We start from the raw sequence: 11,587 nt of genomic DNA, 5'->3' as shown, positions 1-11,587 counted from the left end.
GTGAACACACAGTATTATCCAATTCCCCACAGCCTGCAGACTAGGAGTCCCCTAAACGGAGTTTACTCTAAGCCAAAATTACTGCCTTTAAACTGATTTCTCAAAGGATGCGGTTCATTTCAGCCTCTTTTCTCTCTGCTCCAGCTGCTTCCAAGACACCTAAGAAAGGCTTTTGCTAAATTGGAAGTCCCGTCGGACAGCCTCAGTTAAGCAACCGCAGCCTCCGTGCTCTGCATCCCTCTCTGTCACAGATGCTCTGGGGATACTAAACTCTGGGTGTGGCTGGCATCTGAGGTTGGAGGGGCTGCTGGCCAAGGAGCACCTTTTGGAGTAAGTCCAGTGGTCAATGAAGCAGAGTAGAGACAACCATTGGATCCTGTGTCTATTTCTCCACCGGCTGCCATTTTTCTTGATACCTGATTCTCACACAGGGTCTGGCGGTGGGTATAATTGTTTAAGGCAGCTGATACCTTCAAAGCTGGGAAGTCTGGTGTCAGAACACAGGGATGTTTGCAGTTCAGGGATTATGCTGTGGCTCTCTGGAGACCTGAGAGGCAGAGACTTCTTCCCGAAGTCACTTCACCAGACTCCAACTTACCATTGTGTTCCTGTCAGGTGGGGGTGGGTGGTGGGGTAGACGCGACTGCTATACAGAGTGTTAACACACAACCCTGAGGCTACCTGGTTATATCTTCCATTGCTGACGATTACGAAGGGGAAAACGGAGGCCCAAGGAGGCTCAAGAGTAAGGAAAGAACAAACTACCAGGTGTGGTGGTGCATGTCTTTAACCCCAGCATTTGGGAGGCAGAAGCGGGTAGATCTCTGTGAGTTTAAGGCCATCCTGGTCTACATAGTGATTTCTAGGACAGCCAGAGCTACACAGTGAGACCCCATCAAAAAACAAAAAAAAAACCAAGACCCTCAATTCAGGCTGGTTAGCCAGTATCACTATCACACGTCCCTTCTCTTTGTGTGTGTGTGTGTGTGTGTGTGTGTGTGTGTGTGTGTGTGTTTGTGTGTATTTGTATGTGTGGAGATTAGAGGACAACCTTAGCTGTCACTCCTAAGGTGCTGTCCATACTCACTGGGTCCCAGGGCACTCTGAATGAGCTAAGGTGCCTGGCCAATAAGCCCCAAAGATCTTCCTATTTCTGCTTCCCTGGCCCTGAGCAGATTTCACCACACCTGGCTTTTGTCTGTGTGTTCTGGAAACTGGACTCCGGCCCCTGTGTGCAAAGCAAACACCTCACCATCTGAGCCGTCTCCACCCTCTCACCTCTCTCCTTGGTGTGCTTTTTTTGGACAAGTAGCAGAGAAGGCATCCGGCTTCAGGTTAGCTGCACTAGCCATGTAGAACATGGAGGAGTCAAAAACTTGCCCATCCCTCCCCTCCAGGCTCTGTACAGTAGGAGAAAGGAGACTTCTAAGACGGAAGTCAAGCTGGATATCTGGTCATCCAGCTCTGGTTAAGCCCCTCAAATAGGAGGGCAGAGATTTTTTTTGATATGGAGTGTGTTCTCCAAAGCCACCAGGCCCACCACATACAACACTGTTGCAGCAACAGTAAGACAGACTTCTCCCAACAGTTTCTCGCAAGCTCATTCTGGCTCGTGGTCTGGGGGGGACACGGGCAAGGCAGAGCAGGGGCCACTTGGCAATGGGGGAGATTGTGGCAGCTGATCCCATCATGGCTGTCAGTCAACAAACAGCCACCAGACAAGAAGCAGGGTCGAGCTATTAACCTCAAGGCTCACCATCTCCAGAAACTCACTACATCTGGTGAGGACTAAACTTCCCCAAATCCCACAAGCTCCTCAAACAGTATTCCCTGCTCAAAACCAAGTATTCGGATGTGTAAGTCTGGGAGGGGGTGGCGAAGACTTACCATGTTTAAACGACCACACTTCTCAGCCCAAGCTGAATCCAGGGTGCTTAGAAAATGTCGCTGCAGCAGGTGACAGAGAAGAGAACACCCAAAGCAAGAAAGGAGCCCCACGTCTCTAATGTTAATAGGCATTGGTTGGGCCACTCTCTTCCCTGTGTCTTTCGCTGAGTAATTGGACAGTGGACAGCAGGTGTCTGAGAGGTCTCCATGGCCCTTTCCCACTCACGGTCAACTACAGTGATCGCTTCTGGGTATTTCCAAAGGGTGCCTGGCAGGGATCTACTCTTCTAAATGCTTGACTGGTGGAAAAATGAGTAGAGGAAGCCTTCTGTTCTAGAACTAAGAAACTTTCCTTCATCCCCCTCAGGGCCCGTTCGTCTCAGCAGTTAATGCTGCCACAGACACCCGCAACTCATCAATTACAAACATTAACTGTAAATTACACTTTTGCATAGTTAATTCAGACTCCTCATTATGTACTTAGCACAGCTTAGCAGGCGTAAAATTCAATAGCAAGCTTTGGAGCGGATCCAGCGTCTGTCCTCTGTGATATTTGGGAAAGGCAAAGTTTTAGGAGTGGACCTCGGAGCGTGTCTTCTCTGGAAGGTCTCCAACAGACCCTGCTACTTGCTATTTTTTTTCCCTCTTGGAATAGGTTCAACCCTTCTGGAAAAGCTGATAGCTCCAAAGCATGCCTCCACCGTCCTTCCTAACAAAACGGAGACTCTCCCTCTCCTGCGTAGAAATTAATATTAACCTGACTACTGGAAAGAAAAGTGTGAATATCAGGAAGCCAGGCAGTCACTCATCTATTATTCATTTAGCAAACATTTACTGCGTCCCTCTAGTAGGTCAGCATGGCAATGTGTCATTTGAAGGTAATGGAAGAATTCCACAGCCTTGCTACTAGGGAGCATGAATTGGTGAGGGGAGATGTGGCTATTGAACCATCGAGTGCAGATAATTGCACACTAGGTCGCGTGGCCGTGTAAATGAAGGGTGAGTCCCAAGCCACAGGGGTTCAATGGCATGAGTGGGTGAGCGGCAGGCAGCAGGATAGGTGTGATGTTAAGTGATGTGGTGGGAAGTAATTACAGAAGGCCTGAGTGGAAGCACACCTGGAACGCCTGAGTGGCGGAGGCTGCCAGACAGAAGAAGAGATTAAGAACACAGAAGAGGGAAGGGAGTTCTGTTGTCAGGACTGGGGAGATGAAAGGATTGTGGGTCTGTCTTAGTTAGGGTTTTACTGTTGTGAACAGATACCGTGACCAAAGCGACTCTTAGAAAGATAACATTTAACTGGGGCTGGCTTCCAGGTTCAGAGGTTCAGTCCATTAGCATCAAGGCAGGAGCATGGCAGCATCTAGGCAGGCATGGTGCAGGAGGAGCTAAGAGTTCTATCTCTTCATCTGAAGGCAGCTAGGAGAAGACAGGCTCCCATGTGGCTAGGAGTGTCTCATTGCCCACATTTGCCTACAGTGACACGCTTCCTCCAACAAGGCCACACCCACTCAACAAGGCCACACCTCCCAAATAGTGTCTCTCCCTGAGCTAAACATACAAACCATCACGGGGTCCCAGCCCTAGGCTCAAAAGGTTGACTCAATAAAATACCTGTGCTGAGTTTAACTTTAGGCTACAAACACAGAAGGCAGATTTTCAATCTCTCTCTCCCGTGTATGGAGCAGTGTGTGACTCCACTCATTTGCTGTCCTTGCGGAAGCACCTTGTCCTCCTGGAAGCACCGGTGATGATCAGACTTGACTGTTAACTCAATCGCCTGGGAGACACATCTGGATGCATCTCTGGGGACATTTCTAGACATGTTGCACTGAGGAGGGAAGGCTCACCCTGAATGTGAATGGCATCATCCCACAAACCAGAACCCTTGACTGGTCCAGAAATTCTTAAATGTCACCAAACAGTCTAGTCATCAGAGAGCCTCAGGAATCTATGTCCAAAACCCAGCCCATCCTGGTCAAACCAAGAACTCTGGTGGGCAAGCACAGACATCAGAATTGTATACAGCCTGTCAGCTTACTCACTCTTGTCCCCGTCCCCCAGGTTGAGAGCTAATGGGTTGAACACTTATGTAAGATCTCCCTTCAGCTCTGCAGAGAAGCCATAGTTGAGATAGCCACACACCTGTTTCCAGAACCTGTGGTTGTGCCATCCACCCATCCTGTCTCTACACAAGCATTGAGATATGGAAGGAAAGGAAGTGGAAAAGCTGGTACCCACACACAGCTGCGATGTTGAACCTTGACCCTTTGCGTTACCATCTCCATTCTAATTTCTGAAATGTCTGCTCTTAACGTTTTCATTGTCTTTGTGGAGAGCAAACCCGGACATCCATTGCTTTCCTCCCAACTTCCCAGCTACTTAAACCATTAGCGGGCCCGCAGCGTGCACCATAGGGCAGGAAGGCACAGGCTCCTTTCTAGGTTTCAGATCCTTTAAACAACGGTATTGTCATCTTCATAATGTGCAGGGGAGGGCTCTCTTTCCTTTGCCTCTCTGGGTAGTTACCTGCCCCTTTGGGTCTTTAGCCTTTGAAGTAGGAGATAGAAGTAAAGGGTCATTTGTTTGCTTGTTTCAGTGTGTGTGCATGTGCACACGTGTGTGTCTCTGTGTGTCTGTGTCTGGATGGGGGAGTATAGGTGTATACAGATGTGTGTGCATGTGTGTGTGTACTTGGAGACCAGAGGAAAGCCTCCACTCTTACCCATCAAGATGCTGCCCACTCTGTTTTGCTGTTGCTTTTGTTTAAACATTTATTATTTTGTAATTCTCCGTGGAGAGTGGGGGTGCGTGGATCTGTTAGTATGGCTGCCCAAGGAGGTCAGAGGCCTGATGTGAGTCTTGAGAATTGAACTCGGGTCTTCTGCAAAAGTATTCCATGTTCCAAACCTCTGAGCTGTCTTTTTAGTCCCTATAGATTTACTTTATTTTAATCATGCACGTGTGTGTGTGTGTGTGTGTGTGTGTGTGTGTGTTTAAAAGGATGTGTGTGTGTGTGTGTGTGTGTGTATGCAAGTGCTCATGAAGACCAGGACATAGGTTTTGTGGAACTGGAATTACAGGCAGCATGCATGTTGGAAAAAAAGCTTGAATCTTCTTCGAGATTAGTTGGGTACTCGTAATGTCTGAACCTCTCTGTATCTCTTGTCTCCCTTGTTTTCTATAATAGAGTCCCTCACTGGGACCTGAGGTACATCAATTTAGCTAGGCCCTCTAGCCAGATACTCTCCTCTTTCTGTCTCCCAAGCACTGTGTATACCACAAGCTGGTGTATACCCAGCTGTTTTACACCAGTGCTGGGAATCAAGGCCCCATACGTCTATGGCTAGCCCTATGGCTAGCCCTTTACTTACAGAGTCATCCCCTTAGCTGTTTTTTTTCTTTTTTAAGATTGATTTTTATTTTATGTATATGAATGTTTTGCTTGCATATGTGTATATGCACCATGTGTGCATACCTGGTGCCCACAGTGGCCAAAAGAGGATGTCAGATCCCCTGGAACAGATGATTGATTGCTGCCACGTGGATGCTAAGAACTGAACTGAGGTCCTCTGCAAGAGCAACCAAACGTTCTTAACCACTGAGCCATCTCTCCAGCCCTTCTGTTTGCTTAGCTTTAAAGCTGAATCTTGGAGTCAAATCCAAATGCTCCGCCCTTTCTCACAGGGCAGACGTCACAAGCTTCTTCTTCCCGCTGCTCTCATTTTGTGAGTTCTGAGTTCTGTCTTGCGTACTAACTACAGGCAACAGTAGGGGAGAGCAGAGGCTTTCTCTGCACTCAAATGTTGAATCTCAACTGATCAGATGTCCTCCCTCAGAGCTCTGAATGGGAACCACTGACACAAAGGAACAAGACAGAAGCCTGTGCGTTTGGGTAAAAGGCATAGACTTCTCCAGGGACGTTTTCCTAAGATTCTAGCTTCACGGCCCCCTCTTTGCCCATCTCACCCCATTTCTTTCCTCCTATCCTGCTCACTGTGAGACATTTTTCAGTCCCCACTTCCTCAGTTAACTCAAGGAGGAGCCTGCAAAGCTGATCGATAAACCTCAGGACCATGGAGAGCTCACCGGAAAGGTGCCTGGGTGGGCAGCGTGGGAAAGATAGGTTTGGGTTCTTGACAATGCTTGAAGCAGATGGAGCAAAACACAGCCTATGACCAGACTGTACTGGTCTCCTGAGAAAGGCTTCCCCATTCAGAATTTTATCCCTTCATTCCCTGAGTTTCTTTGCTTCCACAGGCACTGAGCTGCCCACAGTGGCTAGGACATGGGTACTAAAATCTCTCCCCTTACCTCCAGGCTGGAAAGCTAAACTCCCTTTGGCTTTTAGCTCATTCCTAGCCTCTGTTTTCTTACAGATGAGTCCAAGATGTTTGGAAAATTGGGTTTTCAATGGTCTTGAATTTGTTGTGACTATTGGGTGTATTTATTTACATTTGAGGAAAGTACTTTTTTTTTTTTAAGACAATTTTGAAATTTTCCTTCAAGGGTTATGTCTGTAAATCTACATCATTTATTTATCAAGTTGTGGCTTCTGACACTCTCTAGGGTTACCTAAGTATTTCTCTTTCTCTCTCTCTCTCTCTCTCTCTCTCTCTCTCTCTCTCTCTCCAACATCGCCATACTTCCCTGCTACGTGGATGCACTTAATCTCCTCAAAGCACATGCTCACCGATAGACTGCCTCCTTTTCTCTGCTGCTATCTTCCAGCACAAAGCATATAGGGAAACATCGAATAGGGACAGATTCTGAGTGAGGATATGATAGACAGAGCTGGATGAATCAGGCTCACATGCATGACAGAGTCCAAAATACAAGGCCGCATGTATCCCAGGTTAGCCTTGAAATCCTAGTGTAACCGGGATGGCCAGAAACCTCGATCCACCTGTCTGAGCTTCCCACATGCTGGGATCACAGGTGTGCACCGTCATGCCTGGTGGACACAGAGCTGGGACGTGAACCAGTAGCTTTGTACCTGCCAGGCAAGTGTGGACATCAACTTTACCAGCTCAGCTACACCCCAGCTCCATAGATCAGTTTTAAAAGTACATATTTATGGCAGATTCCCACCTGAGCACAAAAGTCACAGCATTATCTGTGCGTGGTGGTGCACACTAATCCCAACACTCAGGATGCTCAAGATTTCTACAAGTTCATGCCTAGCCTGGTCTACAGAATGAACTCCAGGACAGCTATAGATACACAGTGAGCCTTTACCTCCAAAACAGATACAAAAACAATCCAAAGACCTCATCCCTCCACACAGTGATCAATGCTCAATATTTAAGGGTTTTTTTTGTCCAGATCTGTAGCTTGTGGGTGCTGTTCTGTCCCAGCTCCCCTCTCTCTAACTTAAAAGTGACGTCATGCTTCAAGTGCCTGGGTCTGTTCCTGAGAGGCGGTTCCCTCCTCCCCTCGTTCTGAGCGCCATTGTGGGATTGGGGTAAAGGGAGAGAAGGAACCTTCAAACGACATCGTCACATTAAAGCTGTTTCCTTCCATTCCCTTCCAGAAGCAGCAATTTATTCAGTGAGGTCATGCAGATGAATTTTGAAATCGCCAGCTTCAGCAGCCTCTCAGGGACACAGCCCATCACCTGGCAGGTGGAGTACCCGAGGAAGGGGACCACAGACATCGCGGTGTCTGAGATCTTCATCAGCCAGAAGGACCTGGTCGCCATCGTCCCCCTCGCTATGGTAAGTCATAGTGCCATGATAGCCATTGAGTTCTACTAACTGACGGCACCCCTGCATGCTTCCTCTCCCCCAGATTGTCGCTACAATTATTTTATGCCTAAGTGACTGATCTTCCTTCATCCTGGAATTAGCAACATCACCTTTCATTGGCTAAACCTCCCAGTTAATGTGTACTAGCCACATCTCCATACCAAAGTCCTTGCCACTTGCTTCTATTTTAAGCCACTTCAGCTCTCCTCTTTGTATTCCTACTTTTAGAGACCTTAGGCTGCTGTGTGTCCTGGTCAGGGTGAACTGAGCTGAGCTGCAGCAACAAGTGACCACAGATCTCAGAGACCTGAGTCAACCCAAGTTATTCGAGATTATATGGCATTGTGTAAATGGAAAATGGTCTGGTTAGGTCTAACTCTCAACTTGGCACAACCTAGAGTCACCTGGGAAGAGAGTCTGAATGAAGAATTGCCTGGGTCCCATTGACCGGTGGGCATGTCTGTGGGGGGTTATCTCGACGGTCAGTTGAGGTGGAAAGACCCACCCGGAATGTGGGCAGCACCATTTCATGGACTGTGTAAGAGGGACAAAAACAGGCTGCCCATCCCATGGGCAGGCAGGTAGCATGTATGAGTTCTCTCCTCTCCATTCTTGACCATGGATATAGCCTGATAAACTGCCTCAGTCCTGCCTTGACTTCCCCTTAATGATTGTCTGTAACCTAGAAGTATAAGCCAAATAAGCCCTTTATGCTATAAGTTCTCTGTGTTAAGGATGTTTTCTTACAGCAACAGAAAGGAGGCTAAGACTACAGGGAACCCTGTACTATGCATCTCTCTCCAACAAAGGGGTGCTTCCTGTAGGCAACTTCTTCATCCCGTTTCCCTTGGACCATGGACAAGGCTTTCTGAATAGTCAAGAAGTCAGCAGACTGTGTACAGTGGATGGGCCACACTGGAGTGCTCTCCATCCCACCTACAATGGGGTTGGTTTGTAAGTTATATGTTGAGCCTCCCATCACTCTCATTGATGAGCTGTTATCAGCAAGCATCCTATTTAACAGAATTAATAAAAGACTATGGGGAATGGATTGGTCAGGATCATTCAGCTTACATAGGAGATAAAACCAACCGGAGCTGAACTTAAAAACTTAAAACGTTTTTTCAAACTCTTGTGTGTGCGCATGGTGTGGTTTAAAAGATCTATCCGGAGCCTTTTAAGAACTTTTAGGACAGATTATTGGTGCTGGTCTGAAAACCACACCCTGGATGCTCCAGGCCTTGGGTATCTTACCCTCTATTAGACTGACATGTGGCCCATGGTGTAGGGGCCATAATCTTGTTGTCCCAACGGAAAGAACAAGACCCTCACTGCCGTCACTCAGAAATTCCTTCCCACCCCCAGCTCCCGGAAAGTTCTGGTTTAGAAGCATTGGTCTAGAGAGATGGCTTTCTAGTTAAGAAAGCTTATTCTGTGCTTTCACAGGACCCGAGTTCAGTTTCTAGCCGCAGCTGCCTATAAATCCAGTTTAGGGGATCTGACGCCTTCTTTTGGACTCTGAAGGCACTGCACATGTACATACATGTGCGCATGCACAAACACACACGTGCGAACACAAACACACACAGACACATACAGAAAGAGAGAGAGAGAGAGAGAGAGAGAGAGAGAGAGAGAGAGAGAAGAGAGAGAGAATGAATATGAGTGAGTGTGTGTTGGAAGCATTAGCCTGGCTTTGTCATGAGCTCCCCCTCAGCCATTCATCAGAGTCAGAGAGGATGTTACATCATGCTTGCCAGGCCTAGAGCCCTGTCAGCCAAGGCAGGTGCACAGTAGGACTCAGAATAGGCAGATGTGATGTATCATGGGAATACTTGTCTCTCACTGTAAGGTAGGAGACAGATGCTAGGCAGACACAGCAGACATTACCCTACATGTCATCTGCTTCAGGATTCATCACCTTGGAGAAGGTAGAGAGTGGTTGCTCATGCATTAACTTCTGGATGCTGTGGACTGAATCCAAGCCTTGCACACAGTTGCTAATCACATGGCCTCTGAGCTGCATGGGTCGCATTAGGACAATCAGCCAGCTTTGAACTCACTATAAAATCCAGACTCACTTCAAAGGCTCAATCCCTTTGCCTCAGCCTCCATGGTGCCTATAGAGGTGTGTACCACCTTCCCTGGTTCATTCTTGGCTTTGAATGTATACCGTAACCCCAGGCAACCCTCCATCCGATACCTGACCTTAAAGTCCATTTTCAAGTCTTTCTTTTCAACAGTTTTGTTTGTGTGCTCAAAAAAAAAAAAAAACTCTAAAATATTTACTGTGTGACCCATGGCAATTTTTTTTTCAAATCTTCGTCCTAGAATTTATGCCAACCTCCATTCCAAAACATAAGCATCCAATTCCTATCTATCCTGCCTCTCTCAGAAAGATAAGACATTCAAATGCTTTGAAAAGCAAAGCCATTATAAAGACATAAGATATTATTACAGTCCATTGTCAAAACGTGAGCCCTCCTTGAAATGAGATGTCATTATTGTGGTTATTGTGTTTTTATAGTGCCTTTAAGACGAGTTGGAATCACTTCTAATGTCATACCCCAAATCCTTTTGTCTACAAGTTACCACGAGTGAATTGAGATTGGCTTCACGCCACAGTCACCGACGCGGCCATCCCTACAGGACCGGCATGCATGCAGTTTGCATGTGATCTCGAGGCTCAGGGGTTCATCCGTGTGGTGCTTCTCTGGAACATACAACTTGACTTCAATGGTGCAGCGCAGCCTAGAGAATCGGAAACAGTTGTCAGTGGGGCGTGAATAGGCACCCCTGTAATCCCACCTCTCAGATTGAGGGCAGGAGGATTCTGAGTTCCAAGCCAGCCTTGTCTCTAAACTCGAGTAAGGAACTGTGCTAACAATGGGGTTTTAGATGAAATGGCTCAAACGCACTTAAAAAAACTGTGTTTTGGTATGAGCGTTTGAAAGGAACAAAATGTTTTGGGGATTCGGTTCTTTACAAAGAAAACAGATAAAGGTATCAGAGAGTATTTTTTATATAACTAAAATGAGATGAAGTACATTTATAACTAGCTCCTCAAAAGGCAAAAATACAAAACAAAATCTTTATTGATAGGAAGTAGGAACAGGGTGTAGAGCTTTACACAAAGATGAGAAATTCTATTTTGTTTTTTTGTTTCTTTTTGTTACTGGGATTACACCTAAGACCTCATGTATGCTCTGTAACACCTCCTACCACTAAGCTAGAACCCATCTTTTTACTTTGAGACATGGACTCACTATGTTGCCCAGGTCGTTCTTGTTCCCATTCTATAGCCCAGCCAAGCCTGCAACTTGTAATCCTCCTGCCTCAGAATCCCAAGTATCTGGAAATGACAGTCCTAGCTAAGGATTTTTTTTTTTAAGGAAAGACAAGACACAAACACCGTGACCCAAGACGCCTGTTGCCGGTTTGCAGCTGGTTAGGCCTTTGAAAGCACTGAATAAGGGTTGGTTAACTAAGAATAAGGGCAGAGGTTAAAAGCACTTGTTGTTCTTGTAGATGATCCCACTTCAGTTCAACATTCACATCTTCTGACCTCAAGGGACACCCTATATATGTATTTTGTGTGTGTGTGTGTGTGTGTGTGTGTGTGTGTGTGTGTATCACCTCTTCACAAAAGGAAGAGAAAGAAAGCAATTTCCCCAGGATGCTGTTCATCTTGAAGAAAATAGCCTTGAGAAATCTCCATTAAGTGGGCGGGGCTATTCTTCAAAGAGGAATTTGCTTCTGGGGGAAGTCGTTGCCTCAATGCCATGTCTTCTCAAGCCCCCTTCTTCAGTGAAAGCTGGGGACAGGAAGAGCCACCTGCAGACTGCACCATCAGGCCTCAGCATCTGACTCCCTCTGAGCACTGAGCAGGCTGCACGCATAGGTCTGTAAGAACCCAGTCAGGCAGAAGCCGTCCGTCCCATGCAGTGCTGTTT

The 11,587-nt window shown here is 46.9% G+C and overlaps 1 protein-coding gene across 1 annotated transcript in view; it reads left to right on the top strand.

The window, feature by feature from the left end:
- Positions 1 to 11,587, top strand: part of Tmem132c (transmembrane protein 132C) — a 107,188-nt gene that overhangs the window by 41,947 nt on the left and 53,654 nt on the right. The window contains exon 3 of the mRNA XM_032886493.1: positions 7,421 to 7,604. Within this exon, the coding sequence (XP_032742384.1) occupies positions 7,421 to 7,604 (184 nt within the window). The remainder of the gene's footprint in view (positions 1 to 7,420; positions 7,605 to 11,587) is intronic.

Source organism: Rattus rattus, chromosome 16 (genome assembly GCF_011064425.1).
Source record: "Rattus rattus isolate New Zealand chromosome 16, Rrattus_CSIRO_v1, whole genome shotgun sequence".
Taxonomy (NCBI): domain Eukaryota; kingdom Metazoa; phylum Chordata; class Mammalia; order Rodentia; family Muridae; genus Rattus; species Rattus rattus.
The sequence above is the reverse complement of the archived record's forward strand: the minus strand, read 5'-3'. Positions and strand labels throughout refer to the sequence as shown.